Source organism: Pieris napi, chromosome 14 (genome assembly GCF_905475465.1).
Source record: "Pieris napi chromosome 14, ilPieNapi1.2, whole genome shotgun sequence".
Lineage (NCBI taxonomy): Eukaryota > Metazoa > Arthropoda > Insecta > Lepidoptera > Pieridae > Pieris > Pieris napi.
Genome location: NC_062247.1, coordinates 1,792,970 through 1,813,714, shown reverse-complemented (window position 1 = coordinate 1,813,714; position 20,745 = coordinate 1,792,970). Strand labels below are relative to the sequence as shown.

The 20,745-nt window shown below is 32.0% G+C and overlaps 1 protein-coding gene across 1 annotated transcript in view; it reads left to right on the top strand.

Annotated features, from left to right (window-relative positions):
* The window catches only part of LOC125056254 (calcium/calmodulin-dependent 3',5'-cyclic nucleotide phosphodiesterase 1), a 150,441-nt gene that overhangs the window by 117,063 nt on the left and 12,633 nt on the right, over positions 1–20,745 (top strand). Inside the window, exons 3-6 of the mRNA XM_047659284.1 lie at positions 897–1,050; positions 3,104–3,217; positions 12,623–12,872; positions 18,105–18,221. Of these exons, the coding sequence (XP_047515240.1) occupies positions 897–1,050; positions 3,104–3,217; positions 12,623–12,872; positions 18,105–18,221 (635 nt within the window). The remainder of the gene's footprint in view (positions 1–896; positions 1,051–3,103; positions 3,218–12,622; positions 12,873–18,104; positions 18,222–20,745) is intronic.

Below are 20,745 nucleotides of genomic sequence, written 5' to 3'. Positions count from 1 at the left end.
ACGTATTTGAATAAAGGTTTTGAATCAACATAATATATCCACAATATTCGGATAATAGCATATTTTATTTAAATTAACGTAAAATAATATCAGTATTGAAAACAATTGACATATATTATATTGGTTGTGAAATATTTCAGGCGCTTATATCTTATATAAAAAATAATGAACTTTATATTTATTTTGTATAAATTATATTACTTTCAGTAGTTTAATTATGTAAGTGTTATGTAGTGTAAACTATACATCCTTTTTGTTATGTGTAAATTTTTTTAGTGACTCTTAGGCGGTACGAAGTGTCAGCTAGTTAATATTAATCTATATATATAAAAGAAAGTCGTGTTTGTTACAACACTTATAACTCGAGAACGGCTGAACCGATGTTAGTTATATCTTTTTTAGTGGATTCTTCTCAACTCCGAATAGCAGAATAAGTACTAAAATATCGGATAAGTTATCGAATAACAATAAATGAGTAAATTTAATTTACGAATGCAAACAGCATGTGGTGCCATCCGTTGACAAAACTACGCATCATTTTTACGTCGAATTCGTGTCAGTTCAAGAAATTCCGATCTTGAGGTGAATGAGGAGATGCATGGTTTGATCTTGATCGAAGTTACCTCATCAAAAAATGTTGTATATCAGAAAGTGCTTTGACATGCAGTAACGCAATATTGGCGCTCGAGAGAAGAGGCCTAATGTGTAAAACTACCATTCTTCTTTCGCAATGGCACGCAATAAAACATTTCTATATTTGCAAAAAGAAATTTGTATTAATGTTAACCTTAATGAAATCCTAAGTCTAACTAAAGTTAACACGATATTATTAGACTGTAAGGTGGAACAAAGTGCGCCGGGTCAGCTAGTACTTAATAAAACCTCTTTTTTGACAGAACAAGGCGCACTGACGATAGTCCGTAGATCGTCAAGCAAGTCCAAGCCAGAGTCCTCACCTCCCACCGAGGAGCAGTTGGACCAACTCGACCTGGACACTGAACACTTGCCCGCCGTCGACACGCCCGATGCATGCGATAAAGCCGCTCTTAGGTAAAAAATTGTTCACTACCTATAATAGCGATAGACTATGTCATGGCAAATCTAGATATCTATGTTAAGGACCGATCTGGTCGCCAAACACCAAAAAAGTACATTGTTTCTTTCCATTTTTCGTCGTCGTTTCTTTAAGTAGGGAGAATAGATAAAATATATGGTTGAGTTGAGTAGTTTATGTATCGATTTTTAAAGATCGATACACGATTTAAACAACTTCGCTTGATAGAAAAAAAATCATAGCCATGTTTTGACACTTTGAATTCATTTTATGACGAAAATGTATATAGAACAAGATTTTAAAATTTACACGATATATTTTATCGCAAGCCAAGTAATCCATTTCAGAAAAAAAAAATTATACAATTACATTAATTTAATGTTTTAACTAATTGTTATTACGGGTCGGCGCGCCTCAGTGCTCCAGCTCTCCTCTGCGCCCCGCAGTCCACCCCAAAACACTGACACAGCTGCAATTCGTGCTGGGATAGGGCCTTAAATGAATGATTTTTGGTCGTTTTTAAATGGAAATGTTAATATTTCTGCTTGTTGTACTGTGTTAATCTTTCTAGCGATTAGGCGACTATGTCCAGCAAATTTTTATTGAATCAAATAACTTATTCCAACTAGAATATTGGCTATGATGTCTTGTTCGTCAAAATTAAAGTATAATGAATAATGATCCCTATGAACTCCAGAACGGTTTGGAATGTAATTTAAAAGTTACTATTGATTCATATTAAGTAATGTGATTCGTTTTTCAAAACTACAAGCCCCAGTCTTGCTATGAAAAGTAAAAAGTGCTAGAATATCAATGTTCTACAAATAAGCAAACATTCGAACAAGTACGAGTATATTCCAGAACAATATTACTTAAAAACAAAACATTCGCTAGAACAATAGCGGCTAAAATGATCTAAATATTTGTCAAACCAAAGCAAAGAACAATACAGATGGTCATAACGAAAACAACTCCGTTTTGGAACGGTTATTTTCATTTAATTTCAGCTCAATTACTTCTCTTCATTTCAACATGGAAACAAATGATTCACAAATTATTTCAAGTGCTTGAAGCGCTTAAAGTAACGAGCGTAATGATTGTAAAAACAAATTATAAAAGCTCCACTTTGTACCTACTTTGTATAATGGTCTTAAGATTATATTTTTGCTTTATACAGCATTTTTTATGAAAACTCTATATTTATTTAAGTGCTATGCCTATTACGTGCGTTACCCTATATTTATGCGAATTAAAACATTTTATTATATTATTCTTAAATTTTATACGATATGAGCAGTGTTGGCCTAGTGGCTTCAGCGTGCGACTCTCATCCCTGAGGTCGTAGGTTCGATCCCCGGCTGTGCACCAATGAACTTTTTTTTATGTGTGCATTTAACATTCGCTCGAACGGTGAAGGTAAACATCGTGAAGAAACCGCCTTGCCTTAGATTGACAAATGATAATGAAACAGATACAGAAATCTGAGGAACAGACTCGGATGTAGCTCCACTGATTTATTTTATGTTTATTTATAACTAGCTGTATATAGTAGCTGTAGTGCGGTATCGCGGACACACGAACATAGTGTCACAGCTAAATATCTATATGATTTGCTCATGTGTACCACGTCTACCACCATGGTAGCGCTGCGTTGACAATTGACACCCCTTAAAAATTAAAAAAAACAAGTATACTCTATCATTTGCTTGCTGCCTTTAAGGCATCAGCCTTAAAGGCAGCAAGCAAAAACATCAGTTTAGAAACCTTGTCAAAATGAAAAACATCAAAACGGTGCTGACTGATAACTGATAAAACTGTTAATGAACATTACCCTTGTATTAGACAATTAATTTAATTATTTGTGAACTTTATTGTATGAAGAGATGAGATATTTTCCTTCAAAATGTCGCATATAGTAAAAAATGTTGTTCTCAAGAATCGAACGTAATCAAGGGTAAGATTCACGCACTAGGCTAACACTGTTTAAATACATTGCGGAATTTATTTTTTACCTGTTTAAATACAATGCGGAATTTATTTTGTCCACAGATTACGTTATCTCCTAAGACAAATAAATAGAGGTGAAATACCCGTTGAAACTCTACAAAAGAACATTCAGTATGCCGCTAAAGTGTTAGAAGCAGTATACATAGATGAAACCAAGTAAGTAATCAGATATATTTATGCAACTAAGAAAATTCTAAAGCTCAATTTGGCATAAATTGTCGGCAGCCGAACTCTGTGGTATTTTAAATTTCGAATAATAGACAACGAAATGTTTTTTTTAATGGAATTAGTGAAAGAAAAGAGATTGTATTTCCATACACAATATATCTTTGCACACGTTTGGTATCATTTAATATCCCCGTAAAACCCTATAAGTATTGAATAATTTGAATTTTATGTCACTAAGGTTCCACCGTTCCACTGTTAAATGTGAAACGTTACTTTAATAAGGCTTATAGGATGGGGATTTATTCAGCTAACACGGAAACCATTTCCGGAACATTTTAAAAAACGAACATCTTACGATTTCTATGTTTCAGATTCGACGGAGAAAAAATTGTATAAAATAAACTTTCTTTCTCAATATTGGAGCATTGTTAATGATTGCCTTTTGATGAAAGTTTAAATGGGAAATATGAAAAAAATGATCCTCATTTTTCTTACACAGTGTTAATAAACCATTAACGCAGTATTCATAGGCAATTCTTATTCTAGATTCCTTTTGTTGATTTATTTTACGGTTTAGTATGATAACGAAAGACTTATTGACGCAAAGTCTGTAGTGCATCATTTGATTTGTTGTAATTGTTAATTAAACGCTCTTTATGGCGGCAACGCGCAGTACTAGATATATGAAAATTGAAAATATAATTTCTCGTTGCTTTTTTCTTTAAACTTTGCTAATGGTCTATAATAGATTTTACTGTAAAAATGTTAAAGTTATATGTATACTTTAAATATTATAATTTTAACGTTTTTATTTTGTTTTTTACTATTCTTTTATTATGGAAAACTAAAATAGGAAAAATAACTTCTATTTAAATAACTAAAATTTTATTTTGATATTACATAAAATACTAAACATATTTTAATAAACGCTCAACTTAATAAGTATATATGCAGCGACGAAATGCTGCCAGCGTTATAGATACGCTACCACAGAGACGAAACTTTTTAATTTGTTTTATTTGCTATTTATTAATTTTTAGTTACAAATAAATATATATTTTAATTATTATTATATAGGTTAAGAATTGTAAATACTAAAGACTTATTTTTTAATAACTAAACAAACTAAATAACATGAAGATATATACTATTAGGTAAATGATATATTACAGTCACTCATTAATTCTTATATAATTTTATCAGAATTAAATCTAAAAAAAAAGCTTACTTGACTTTGCACATATCTTAAAAATATTAAATGAAATAGGAAACTTTTAAGCTGGTCACTTGAAAGGTAATGAAGGTGAGGACAAGAAATTTGGTTTCATTAACTTGAAATGGCTGCTTTTAGAACCCTCCTAAAGAGCTTGGAGGTAAATCTTTTACGAGCTCCGGATTAATCATTATTTCATGTGAAAGCTTTCGTAAAAGCTCTGCTTATTTTATAATAAAAGCTTTAAACTCATATTTTAAATAAATATACATATCAAATTATAAGGGATTACAAATTTTAAAAGCCAGAAACACACATGCAAACCTTCTGGCAGTGTCCACGGGTGGTGGGGTACAACAAAAATACGGCAACGCACTCGCGAGCCCTCTGGCATTGAGAGTGTCCATGGGCGGCGGTATCACTTAACATCAGGTGAGCCTCCTGCCCGTTTGCCCCAAGTTCTATAAAAAAAAATACACTTGTAATATTTAATAAATTTACGATGGCGGGCGATAAGGTGTCCTCAATCCCGCACCAGAGCAAGACACATTTGTGACAGGCTTGGATAGACTGAAGCTTCCCAGTGAATTTTTAGAGTTATTATGAGTGGATTATAATCATATATATATCATAAAAATAAACTCATAATAAATATTCTATTTACTTTAAACATTTTATATACTTACTCGCTTATATATTGACACCTAATGTTAACAAGAACGTAAGGTGATTGGTATTGTATTACTAATAGTTAATTAATCTGTTGTTATCAAGTTTCTCTAATTAGCAGTTGAAGGTAGTAAAGGTTTCGAACGTGAGTGGTTTTAATTGGAAATAATTATTCTGTAGTAAGTTTATTAGGGAGTTTTGGTATTGTATAGGTATTTGTTCTATCGTTCGCTGTAATAATAATAATAATAATAATAATCTTTATTTTCTTCTCTCACATACATAAGGTTTTTATGATTAAACTAAGATTATAACATTAGGAAGTGTGTAATAAGCTATAAACCCACTTAAATTTGCTTAATATATATATCTTTTTATTGGACGTCAAGGCAGAACACAAAAAAACATCCGTATCGACGTCCGTCGTTCCACAACTGAGCGTTTCTTAGGGCAGTTTTTGCCGCCCACCACCTCTATGTAGAACCAGCAACCCACTGAAGTATATCCGAACCGAGTCGACTTAGGGTCCTTCAAAAAAAATAAGATAATTTTCAAAGGCCGGCAACGCACTTGCGAGCGTTCTGGTAATGTGAGAGTCCGTGGGCGGCGGTAAAACATAACATCAGGTTTTAAAATCTGAAACTTTAGACTTCCGAGACTTAGAGTTAATTGTCATTAAAATATTGAGTTTTAAAAATTAATACAAACAATTTTTTATTTATTTCTTCAATATTAAAAACACGTGGCATTTTAATTTACAATTCGTCATTTGAGATTTCAATAAATTATTTTGCATAAAATATAAAATACTAATATTTCATAAATTCTCTTTACGAAATTTTAATTTTAAAAATAGAATTTCTATAAGGTAATTCACCCTTCTCACTCTCTCTCAATCGCTCTCTCCCTTTTCGTCAACAAAAACGCTGCACATCTTCGTGACGTTCCGTTAAAATTTTTCCCTCATGCGCCTAAAGAAGTTTTCTTCAAAAAAATATTTTTATTTAAACTTTGACTGTGTGATGTTCTGACGCAAATACTAGATACGTCCATGCTACACATAGGAGGATCATTGTTATCGGTGAATAATGTCCTCAACAATAACCATATCACTTTAAACCTTGTGTTCGGATTACGACACACGGAGCGTTAATTATTACGGTTTGCAGAAATAGTAATAGTGATACAATAAAATACAAAACTTGTAATAGGTAGGTATGAATGTTATAATTGAACAACAAATTATTAATCATTTTAAAATAATTGTTTAATATGTTATGGTATTACATTATGTTATGGTGGTACACACGTCTTAAATACAAAAACCTCAAATTACAAAGAAACATAAACTTGTAATAAATATACATTATTCACAAATAAAACAGCAGAAATCACAATTCACACACACACAAAATTTCACATTGATCCATGATGAGTTTAATTACAAACACACGCATATATAAATCTTATGTACTAGGTAATAAAGATTTAGTCCTTTTTTATTTGATTAAATTGATGCTATTTTTATTACATATTATTCCTTAAATTTAATTTTAAAAATATCTACTTGATCAGTATTAATACTTATTAGGGAATATAATTCCAATAACTTTTCGTTACTAAAATATGTATAAAAATTATCATTATAAGGCTTTAAAACTTAAAAAAACTTAATCCAATAAGTTATAAATTTATATTTTCGCAAAATAATTTACAATTTACGTAATCTCACAAAGAAAGTTTTATCAAGTTACGATCGCAATTTTTCAACTTGATCAAAAAGTTAGTAGACAAATTTGTTCCAGATTAAATAAAATTTAAAACATTTAGAAACTCATCATCCTTTAATAGTAGAAAATTTACGTTCTCCTAAGTCAAGGTAATGCAGTATTACCATTGCGGTATTACACGATTTATTACAGCATAGCAAATATAAGATATATTAAATGCGCCGGAAACACGTTTAATTATTACTTTGTGACAATTATTTAGTTTAAATTTATTTAGTGGATATGACCTAACAAATCGTAGCAAGTCTAGCTGTGTAGGATAAGTTGTTTAGAAGGTTGTATTTACTAAAGCCTGAAGGCTTATAACACAATTATTAATAAAAAAATCCATTAAAAGGCATTTAAGTTAACTTTACAATGTAAGCTAAAGCTACATAGAGGCTTTAATTTTTGTCAGTAAACAAAAGAAGCTAATTCTGACGATTTATGAAACAATAAAATAATGTAAATTTTTATATACATATATAAATAATCTTCTTCTGAACCGAATCCCAATGAGGTCAATTCAGTATTTTCTTTGATGTATTAATGAACATAAGCTTTCATCAAAGGCCAACAATTCTCCAATATCTAAATTTATATTATTGATGTTATTTAGAGAGAAGTTGTAATACCTAATTGAAGATAGTATTTTCGTTCCTCTGGATGATAGCAGAAAAATATACTTGCTCCTGGTAATTTGCAATTTTAATATTCAGGTTTCGTACATAACAGGAATTGAAACGACTTGACGTCAGGTTTCCACGATTAATATACAGTCAAAACCGTTTACGACGACATCGTTTAGAACAACATACCGGCTATATTGACCAAAATCAAAGGTCCCGACTGAATGCTATTGTATTAGGTACTTAATAACAACGTCATCGGCTGTTACGACTATCGGTTTTTACAACGAAATATGAGTAGTCGTTTCGATATCGTTATAAAAGATTTTGACTATATATTGTTTTAACTGAGTGGTGGAGTAGTTCTTAATTAAAGGCATTCAAAATGTACATTTTGCTTACTCAGGCTTTCATAGTTTAATATGCGTTGCGATTACCTAAATCGTCCGAGTTTCACCCTGACAATGCATTCATTTAGCATTCGTTTCATAGAAATTAACATTTAATTATTTCGCATTTATTCTATTGTTATCGTTGACAATTAAATTCACTATTATTTAAAGCACCCAGGAACTGTACAATAGAATTATGCTTTACAAATGTAATGTTATACTATCTTCAGTCAGGTATGCAACTGTATATAAGGGAAATTTTGTGTCTTTAAAACAATCATCCTGGTTGTATAATGAGCGCACAGCGCCGCCAGTGATGACCTATAACACAGGGTGAAACAGCCAATGGACCAGCCTCGACAGCCGACAACCCTACAAACGAGGAGGCTTCGCACGCCGTGTTGGGCGAGCTCTGTAGAGAAACACGAAGCAAAGTTAATACCGTTACACCAACGCCGGCATAAGCCAAGTAGTCGAGCCTCCCTTCTGTCCACTCTCTGCGATTAGGTCTTTCTGTTCTGTTCGCTTCTCAGTACCTCCTGGTAGACTTCTGAATGTCCTGTTCCCCTGGTAGTTCTGTCTCTGAACCCTTTTCTCCTGTTACTATCTCTGCTCTTCTCCTGGTAGTTTTTTGTCAGTGCCCTTTTCCTCTGATGATCTTTCAGTTTCTTGGTAGTTGAGTTCTCCAGTTTGACAACGCACGACTTTTTGATAGTTTTAGCCTGGTTTTGCCCCAACTTTTCCTGTATATCTCCTGGATTGTAAGGCATGATGGGTTTTGGTAGTTAGTCACGTTCGCTTGACTTTTTGTTAGCAAAATTATTTATATACATTTCACTTTGATAACAGTAATTATATGAATTACTTGTAATCTGTTGTGTGTATAAAGTTACATTGTCATTATTGTTATTGTTAATCAGTGGATCAGACATGTTATTTTTATGAAATGGTGTCAGAAATCTACTAAAAATAATACATTTGAAAAACTGTACCGTTTCATAAAAATTTGTGTACCAATACTATGATCCCTGAATCCTGTGTGTTTCCATTGACCTGGTGTTTTATTATAGACCGGCCGTGGCGCGCCAGCAGTCGGCGCCGACCCTGGTGTTTAGGTGTGTCGATGTTACCTGTTCATATCACCTCTATGACCACTTGAAATTTAATTATATATTAAAATACCTAAAGTCGTATTTTTAATTAGACGAAGCCAACTGACAGTAGCTAATGTCACTTTGTAAAATAATGTTGCCATATTTAAAGTAATAGTGATGCGTTCAGTTCTTGTTCAATCAGATGAATGAACAATGAGTGTGAATAGTTAATCATTTCAATCAATAAAAGAATATTATTTCTATTTCAAAATTGTATAAAAGTGCTCTGATATAAGTAAGGTACTAGTACTATGTAACTACAATCAGTTTTTTGACGTCTTATTACAAAGCGCTGCGCGGCGACTAGTGCCATCACCGATCATTAATTCAGGGGTTTTTACTTTGTCACAACATTATTTTTATTCCATTAAAAACTGACAACACCGTAAACGTCAGTTGACTTCGTCTAATTAAAAATACGACTATATATTTTTATATTTATTGACAATTAGCATACAAATCATATAACACAGATTATTCTCAAAGAAAATTTACACAACAATATTTTTACAGCTTTCATATTAAAATTAGTTCCTTTTCGGGCAATTTACCTTCCGATATGATCGGATATTTAAAATTCATCTTATAGGAATATCTTTTCAGTGAATGAGAAATTTCATTTAAAAATACCAGAAGCCTAATGAACTATTTGAAGCTCTGAAAAGAACTTTTGTGAATTGAATCAAAATTTCACTATTGAATCTAACGTTTGGACTACAGTGTAGAATTTATTATACCTTTCCTTCAGCCTTTTGAACTAAAACTTTTGTAGGAGTTTTACAGAAAATTACCGTAATTTAGTTTCAAAGAAACCTTTCCATTATATCAAGAACAAAATGACATCTTTTATTAACGACGGTAATTGCGATTAATTAATATAATAGTTTAATATGTGTTACACAGGAAACCAAGTTATAAGTTAGATATGTGTTTTTAAATTAGGTTTTATAATTGGAAATTTAAAAAGTCGTAAAATTTAATTAAAAGGCTAAAAATTACAATTTCAAATGGTCATAGAATAAAAAATTAACCCAAATCCAATCCCTATGCGCTTATATCAACATTGCTTTCCTTTACTACACTTTAAATATTGCTAGTTGCTACTTCAATACGACCGATTACTTTGAACCAAAATTTTCTTTTGTCTCTTTTTGACAAATTGAATTTACGCTGTGATGAAAAGAGATATAATATGTAGAATAATTAAATTTTATTTTTATGTACCAACCTTTATTCATAACAAGCTTATTGCGTAAAACATTACCATGTATTATTTCGGGTTGTCGGAAATATATCGAGGCATTAAATGCGCTGGCAAAATGCTCACTGTAAGCTGAATAAGCTTAAGCTAAGTATAAGCTATAGCTTTGTAGTAAAATAAGGTTGTTTATAACAGGATTTATTTATATAGCTTGAGCTTAGAAGTACACTAAACGTTAACACACTTTGGGACGCGCTAATCTCAGGCAATATAGTTTAAATAGCTGGGGCACACATGGCAAGAAGAACGGAAAAGTGGAGAAAAAAAGTACTAAACTGTCGCGCAAGGTACAGCAAACGAAAAAGAAGAAAACAACTTAGAAGGTGGAAAGACCAAATTAAAGAAACAGCAGGTAGTACATGGCGGAAAGAATTTGGAGGAGGCTTTGCTAAAAAAGGGCACACAGATACCTTAAAGAAAAAACTAAACTAAAACGAATTAAAATTTAAACTAAATTTAAACGAATTAATTGGTGTGAATTGTCCAATCATAAAAAAAAATAGAAACTAGTTTAAATGTAAAAGTATCTGGATTAAAAGGCTATTATTATATTGAATAATATATAACACATAAAAGCAAGCAATAAATATAGTTCGCTTGTCGTCTCTGAAAATCCTCGGACAACTTTAGAATTCCATTCGGTTAGAAATAGAATAAATTGTGGGCGACATTTATAAAGGAATCTATTTCTATTTCTAATGTTTATAATAAGCTCTCTTATATCAAATCGATTTCTGTTGCAAGGTTTTGTGTGCAATATTCCTTGCGTATACTAATATTGAACGTTTTGTTGTGTTTATTACAAATAAACTTAATATCTACTGCCCTGCGATTCTGTAACTCACTTTTTGAACTCACACAGCGGTTTTCGCATCGGCGGTCGCTCTCAAATCAGTCGTGAAGCAGTCATTTTATGATTTGGCATTCTGAAAAGGTGGGAGCTTGTTAGTTTATTGTTTATCATATACGTATGTAGGAAGAATACATACTTAAGCTATGTCAAAATATTTTTAATTATTTTGTTCATAATTTTTCTATATACAAATGTGAATACTCTCACTAAATACGATTAAGTTGCTATACCTACAGTAATCCCCGCTTCAACGCGTATTTGTATAACGCGATTGCCGTATAATAAAAACGTTTTAAATGTGTATTCCGTTTTTGGCTTTTGTGTACAGTGTAATTGTTTGAATATTGTTTAGTAAGAAGCTGTAGGAATACCGTTGAGCAAATAAATAAATATATATAACGCGGAGATTTCTCAAGTTATATTTCTGTAGAGTAATTTATAACGATTTCTCAAGTCCACAATTAGTTTTGCGTACCAAGGCACCTGTTTCAACTGTGTTGTTATATTAAACAAAATAACTTCATTAAATTCGTGGTCCTAGTTTTTGAATTGTTTAAAAAAAAGGTTTTACAAGATAACTCCTACAATGCGATTTCATATAATGCGGTCCGTGTCCACCGCATTATAAGTGGATTAGTGTACAGCCCTGCGATTCTGTAACTCACTTTTCGAACTCACACAGCGGTTTTCGCATCGGCGGTCGCTCTCAAATCAGTCGTGAAGCAGTCATATTATGATTTGGCATTCTGAAAAGGTGGGAGCTTGTAGTTTATTGTCTATATCATTTTCATATATTTTTTAGTCCTAGAAATGTGTGGACATAATTCACGAAGCACATAATATGCTTAGAAGCCTCAGTATATTATTCACTTTCAATAACATCACCTACGTACTGGTCAAATAATAACCTCCTTTTTGAAGTCGGTAAAAGACAAAAACATAAATCGTATCTTAAACCTACAAATGTAGCAAGGAAAGCAATGTATATTTGTGTCACTGCATGTATTTGTCTCTCAATTGTAACCCTTAGTTCTAGCATCTTCTACTTCCTTCCAATCTAATAGTTTTAACCACAAATATTAATAAAAAATACAGAAAATGTCACTCTTACACCTAAAATATACATTTACAGCGACAAAAGTATTGTTTCATTTAATTGATTTTAAAATAAATTGTTTTAGCACAGTATTTTAGATTACTTCGCTAATATAAACCAAGTTTCCGAAATGTGTGGACTCAGGTAAAATTTAATTAAAATACCCAAAGCGCATTCGTTATTGAAACGTTCTATTTTTAAATTAATCGAAAATCTGTGAACCAGCTTTGCTTCCGGAAATTCCGGATTCTTAAAGCTTACGCTACTGCGAAAGGTAACAGTATGTGCTACGCACTTAAGTTAGCTTATGCAATAATTTAAATTTGGAACAATTCTAATGCTTATGTTTTTGGACAGGCGTCTGGCAGATGAAGACGATGAGTTGTCAGAGGTACAACCGGACGCGGTGCCGCCGGAAGTGCGAGAGTGGCTCGCGTCTACATTCACACGGCAGCTGGCAACGGCCAAGCGAAAGTCGGATGAAAAACCTAAGTTCCGATCTGTGGCGCACGCGATCAGGGCGGGGATTTTCGTGGATAGAATCTATAGGCGAGTTACGAGTACTGCCTTGATGCAATTTCCTCAAGATGTTGTTAGAGTATTAAAGGTGAGATAGAATTTATAAAATCGCACGTCATCCATATTATTAGCAAAATTTAAACACTATTCGAAATTCAAATAAATGGGAAATACTGTATATTTCCGGTTATAGAACGTATGCCTGAGGCTTAACGTTCCAACTCAATTCGAAATAGGGTTGGAATAGTTGGCCCCAATTAATGAAGGGCAATGGAGCTGAATGCCTATCAAATTATAGTACTTAATGGGCTGAATATCAATTTTTATTACTATCAAGATATTTATAGGAATACTGAGGGTAAAATTCAGAACCTTAGCTCGAAATATATTAAAATCAAATTCATGTCCACGTAGGGAAACCAGACTAATGCAACTCGTGTCTTAGTCTCGAATCTTATAAAATCCAGATAATCGTCAGATTATCAGACATCACGTCTAGGACATAATGATGAACTATATATATTTTAATCTGAGACGCTTGAGTATTTCAAAATGGCTCTTATAATAATTCTTATAATTAGGCTTTTTTTAGGTTCACTTAACATCCCCTTAGAAAATTTTACGCACTCGATAAAGTTTTTTTTCTCATTTTCAACTTATGTACGACCACCATCATGCAAACAATCAAATAACCATACGTTTATTATTAAAAATACGTAGGCTATCAATATCTGACGCCACCGAGTATGTCTATGCAAAAGTTTTTTTTTAATTTTTGAAAATTTATGGCCGCTCCATCCACCGATGTAAACGTACACAATATTTTTTTTTTTTTTCTTTTTATTATCTAAGCTTCGCAACTCAATAGGTCGATCGTCGTAGGTTCGATCCCCGGCTGTGCACCAATGGATTTTCTGTCTATGTGCGCATCTAACATTCGCTCGAACGGTGAAGGAAAACATTGTGAAGAAACCTGTGTCAGGCACAGAAGGCTGATTACCTACTTGCCTATTAGATTGACAAATGATCATGAAACAGATACAGAAATCTGAGGCCCAAACCTTTAGAGATTGTAGCGCCACTGATTTATTTATTTTGAAATAAGATATAATTCTACTCCAATTTGTTTTTAAATAAATAAAATTCGAAACTGCTGAATTAACCAATTGTAACAGAAAGACTTTTATGGCAAAGAATACAACCAAAATCCACACTTAAAATTTAACAGCCTTGTAAAACCGTAATCCACTCAACAATAACTTTATGTATCATCATTATACGAAGCCTGTAATAAAATATTTCTCATAAAATGTGAAAACGTGTAACAAAATCCTCGTTACGGCTTACGGATTAAAACCTATCAGAAATAATGGGACGATATTTCTTTTATTTTGACGTAAAATGACACGCTAACCACGGTTTTAATATATAAAGGTATTCTCGTTTATCCGTCTATCTAAGGTGATCCTTGATTTAAAAAAAAAGTGCGTGCGTACAAAGTACACATGTCAGAAGTAAAACTTCTTTGCCAAACTAATTTTTAGACTTAGAGGGAGGGAAAAAGGAAGATATATTAGGAATTTAATGAATTTAATTGTCATTCAAATATTAAGTATCGAAAATAAATGCAAATTATAAATTTATTTCTTCGATAATAAAAACACGTGGCATTTTAATTTACAATTCGTCATTTGAGATTTCAATAATTGATTTTGCATAAAATATAAAATACTCATATTTCATAAATTATCTTTACGAAATTTTAATTTAAAAATAGAATTCCTATAAGGTAATTCGCCCTTCTCACTCTCTCTCAATCGCTCTGTCACTTTTCTTCGACAAAAACGCTGCACATCTTCGTGACGTTTTCGTAAAAATTTACCCTCGTGCGCCTAAAGAAGTTTCACTTCAATAAATAATTTAAATTATAAGGACCACCACTATGTGGAACCAGCTACCCACTGAAGTATTTCCGAACCTTCCGTGTTGTGGGCAACTAAATTACAACTATTACGTAATACATTACTTACTATGTAACATAAATCTGTAACGATTATTTATGGGCGGTCGGAGAAATTAATTACATTTAGGAAGAATTGGAGTAATACATCTAAATATTCAGTGGTCCTTAATATTAAAGTAATTGCCAAACGGGAAGTATCTTATAAAACAATTCGCGAGGAGCTTTGTTAGCCCAATCCTGATATCGTGCGTTGGATTTTGAACTAAATAATTTTTCTATGTGCAACTTGCTTATACGATGAAAACATCGTTAGGTAACCAGTTTATCTTAGATACGTCATTGACATATTATATCAGCCACAGAAGCACACAGTTAATCAAACAAAAGACAATTAATATTTTTTTTACTTCTTGCCAGCATTATTATTTCAATATACAGGTACTTTGAGTCTGAGATAGCTTGCGTTTGTCACTCTCGTGACACTTATACTATAATATTCTTTTACAGTATAGGCACCGAAAAAATCAGTAGCGCTACAACCTTTGGTTCTTCGGTTTCTTCGCGACGTTTTCCTTTACCGAACGAGCGAGTTCTTATGCGCATAGACGTTCATTGTTGCACAGCCGGGATTCGAACCTAACACTTCTCTTGGCCTAATTGGTTTAGTCTTAATTACATCTGTTTCGTCCTAATCACTATATCCGATCATATTTATAAGATCTGTGCTGTCCCGTGTCTTAAAATATCTTCCATTTGAATTACTGTCTTCATTTTTTTTTTTTATTAAAGACAATTCACACCAATTGACCTAGTCCCATGCTAAGCTGGTGAAGCTTGTGTTATGGGTACTAGGCAACGGATATACATACATAATATTATAGATAGATATACATATAAATACATATTTAAACACCCAAGACCTAAGAACAACACCAAATGCTCATCACATCGATGTTTGCCTCAGCCATTAGTTGGAATCTGGGGTACACAATTATTTGTATGTGGCATTTGAATCTAGCTGCATCTATAATACATTGATATTCGTGTTAGCAGATCACTGCGCAATCCCTTTGACTTGTTTAATTAAGTTGGGATTACATCTTCAAAGGCTTGTATATTTAAGCTATAGGTTTGTTTAGCAAAACTTTAATTTCAATAAATATTTGTATATTGTATATAGTATATACAATATTTGGGCATTGTTATCTGATGTTGTATACACTAGGAAATTTTTCTATGCGCACAAGATTTAACGTCACTTTCTAAAACGTGGAGATTACTCAACTTTTTGTTTCATATTAAAACGCCTGAAAATTCACCATTTCTACAGCGTATTACACTGTGTTTGCTAAGTATATCATTGCATAAAAAATACATTTTGTCCGCATTTAGTGAGTAGCGTATTATATAATTAATAATTATAAATCTACACTAAATTAAGAGGAATAATTTATGTTTGGTTTGCATTTAATACCTAATAATAGACTCTAAAACTACTGGACAGATTTAAAAACTTATGTCACCATTTTAACCCTACGTTATGGGCTATGTTCATCATGGATAAAAAGGTTAAAAAACAATTATACTATAGATTTAGCCAAAAACATACACAATAACATAAAAAACATATGTATATACAAAAACGTACAAAAATTTACGAAATTTTAATTTAAAATTATTAATTAAATTTAATAATTTTATGTATTGTGTGATGGAAAAAAAAAGATATATTCTTATTCGTCGATTTAATTAGGTGTTCACATTTTGTGTACGATCGATGTATCTGTTCACCATACTGAGATAACACACATAAAACCAATGAATTAAGAATCGAATCATCAATAGCATTACTTTATTATACGTACGAAATGCATACGTTAAGCATTTTGCGTGCTTAAAGTAAAGTGCTGCAGTTGAAAGGTCGGATTAAGTTGGCTATGAGATCCAAGTTGCGGCTTTGTTTGATTCAAGTTACTTAGTTACAACTCTCATGGGTAGACTTTCCATTGTTCAGCGTCAAGCCTCTAATACTTCTGTGAGCTTATTATAGATGTAACTATTTCAAGTATAACGATTTATTGAATGTGCTCGGAGTTAGATGGTAATTAAGATCTTGTGCATTTAGGCTAAGTTTTTTTGATAAATATTTGAATTGATTTCAAAATATGGTGATATAACATACATATACAAAATATGTGGTCATGTCGAACATGGTGTAATGGTCGCAGCTCCTTACAAACGTTGTGTAAAACAAAAAAATGGCGATTAAAAAGAGTGGCGGAGAGTTTATTGCCAGTTCTTCTCATCTGTTCTACGTCCTTGATTTGAGAAGTGGCAGTACATGTAAAGTTTTTTTTGACGTTCATTGTGTTAGGTACCCACATGAATAAATGATTTTTGACTTTGACTTTGAAAGAACAGGTCATAAAATATAATAAACTTATAATATATTTAGTTCCACGTTTTATTCTATTCCAGCGCTATAAACTAGTGGTGGACATTGAAAAGTATTCATAGAGTAAAAAAAAGGTTTATTTATTTCCTTATTACAGTATCTTAATACAATATAAATCTTATTAATATAAAAAAATAAACTATACGTATATATACAAAAATAAATAAGACAAAATTTTAAACCTATTTATAACTAATTAAAATTAATGCAGTTCTTGTGAATTCAGCCAATGTGCAACTAAATATATCCATCTCACATGCAATAATATTCAGGGTGCGTAAGATACGCGTATATGGTGCTTCTCCGAGTAAAATTGTACGCGCTCGAGTGTGGTTATTTGGCATACCAAGCCCCAGTCTCTCCAACATTTCCGCATTATTCTACGTCTAAGGAACATAAAAATATAATGTGATAGTAAGGTCTATAATTAACTTAAGATATATTATTATGTATTGTAAGCTGTAGAAACTATATGAATATAATAATAAGACAACTTGACGTAGTATTCTTTGGAATGCTACTATTAATTAAATTATTATTTTATAACTTGCAATTGTATATAATATACTTTGTATATGTTATTTTATATGATAAATATGTTAAAACTTTATAACAAAATTGAACAATTTAGTAACTAATTATTCTGTGGCTATGCGTATTTAATAGTCATGCAACCCAACCCAATATTATTTTTGAAAATAACGCTGTATGTAAATAGTTAACTTACATAACTGCGATTTAATACTTTCTTATGACACATAAAACTAATAATAAAATAATATACATTGAAATAAATAACTAAACTTAACATAAACTAAAATATATCATTAAAAGGAGTCCCTTTAAATTATTATTGTTATTTTATTAATTCATGTATCTTATTCTATAAACTATTCTTTCAGACATTAGATGAATGGTCCTTTGATGTTTTCGCATTACACGATGCGTCCGCCGGATATCCGGTCAAGTATCTTGGATATGAACTCCTCAACCGATATGGAATGATACATAAGTTTAAAGTAAGTAAATTATGCATATATTAGTAGCTTTGTGGCTGTAGTGGATAAATATTTATTATATATTAACACTTTGTTAGCTTATACAAAAACATAAAAATGCAAGTTACATAAGTTATTAGGCAAAGGTGCACGTGTGTATAATATATAACAAATAAAACTATAATAATATGTGTGACTCTATTAACAAACCTTCCCATATTTATAACTAAATTACCATTAAATATAATACATATACGTATATTATTTATTTATTTATAGCCTTATATCAGAATACAAAATATATACATTATAACTGTTATTTTCCTTAATGTATGATAACTGATTCTATATAGTTATATATTATATATATTATAGCACATACGTATATATATAAATTGAAATACCGTAGACTCAAAGCATAATGCGTTTGGATCTACAAGCTACGTCGTAGCTAATAACTTGCTACGTGTCTCCTATGAAGACTCCATTCTAATGAAAATCTATTGTTTGCATATTATTTTAAAATAAAATACATTTTAATAAAACGCGACTTGTGAATTCACATCCTCAATTTGAACTTCTCCCACCCATTTTGTGGATATTCCGTAGAACACCGCACATAAATACATATTATACAGATGTTATTAAAAATTGTACATAATTTTAAGATACAAAAATGTGTAGGCAAAAATAAGTTTTAATAGACTACGATAACTCGTTAAAAACTTTTTATCGGATACTTGTTGAGAATACTTAGAGATACTTTGCGATATTCTTTTAAAAGTATTTTATCGGCTTTGAATTCATCAAATATTTCCTAATAAGTTTGTGTTTTATGGAAGTAATATTTTAGTTATTTACTTAATATTATAATGATGAGTATCAGATTGCAACCGTTTTCTTTGAATTTTTAATGTAATAGACAAGTAGGCGATCAGCCTTTTGTCTGACACACGTCATCCATTTTGGATTTGAGACATGCCGGTTTTCTCACGAGGTATACTTCATCTTATGAGCAAGTGATAGATGCGCACATAGAACCTCCAGTGGTGCACAGCCGGGGGTCGAACCTACACACTGAAGCCAAGAGGCGAACACTGCTTTTTATTTACTCGAATATTATTAATACATAATTTTTGCGATACAAATTTTATTAAATAACAAAATTATAGTAGTTTTTATATATTACTAGTAAACTCGGCCAAGCGTTGCTGTGGCTAAGGTTTGTGTTATATTACACAGTAGTAAACTATTCAAGGGAAACTGTAGGAGAACACCAATCATGGGGACCACCATGCTTTTTTGGTGGTTATGCCATTAAATTGTAGCTTATGTGAAACGTTGGTACTTTCAACACAGCGCCATCTGTTAGAATTGTGCCTGTCAAATAATAAACAAATAATTTTCTATAAAATAATATTACGTGTATCCTATCTTTTAAGTTACTTCAAACTGCACACGGTATGCAAATTTGATTAAAATCGGTTAAGTAGTTTAGGAGTCCATAGCGGACAAACAATGTGACACGTAATTTATATATATTAAGATGATGTAATTTAAAAAATTAAACCGATTTTTTACTAGAAAATCTATATTGTACCGACACCCTGAAGTGGATATCCATTTCTCAAAAACTACAGAACCGATTTTAATGAGTCAGATTCCAAGATCATCTTATTATACTTAGAAGCCACAATAAATACCCTCGCTCATTCCGCTGTCTCTTCGCCCCAAAATGCGTCTGAGCCTCCGAAACGAGAACCTTCCACTGCTGTGGCCTTTGCTTATTTGCTAGCTAAATAATTCTAAAATATTATAAAAATCCATGTTGAAGAATGCTGAGGATAAGCTGGGTCCATAGAGTCACGAACGAAGAAGTTCTACGGCGCGTCTACCGATCCCGAGAACTCACGATGAACATTAAAAAGAAGAAGATAAGTTACTTGGGACATGTGTTTCGACACGAACGGTACCGACTTCTTTAAGTAATCATGATGGGCAAGGTCGAGGGGAAAAGACGCGCTGGCAGAAGGAGGAAGTCGTGGCTCCGCTATATTAGAGAATGGACGGGAGTGGCCAGCGTAGAACAGCTAAATAAGAAGGAGTTTGAGGAGCTGACCGCCAACCTCCAGTAGTGGAGAGGCACTTTAAGAAGAAGAAGAAGAAGATAAAAATCCAACTACAATTAGAACTGCAAATTATATTAAGAATAAGCAATTTGTAATATACTCATATTCGTATAAAGTCAAGAGAAATTCAATCCTGTAAGAGTTTCCTCGTGAAGCCGCCACTATAATGAGTTTTAAAGTGTTGAGAAGTTTCTAGGACATTTCTAATCTAGATAAAAGCGTCCTTGGAAACTTAAATGTGAAAAAGGAAGCCAAACAGTTCGCTCTTTTATAGTTTTGTTTTCATTCATATACTTCTATCATCTTATAAAACCAATTTGGTATTTTAAAAATGTTTTAAGCAATTTTTCGGTCGAATTTTGATGAAATATATACTAAGTTTTGTTTGGTTTTGCTGTTGTTATATTTAAAATATG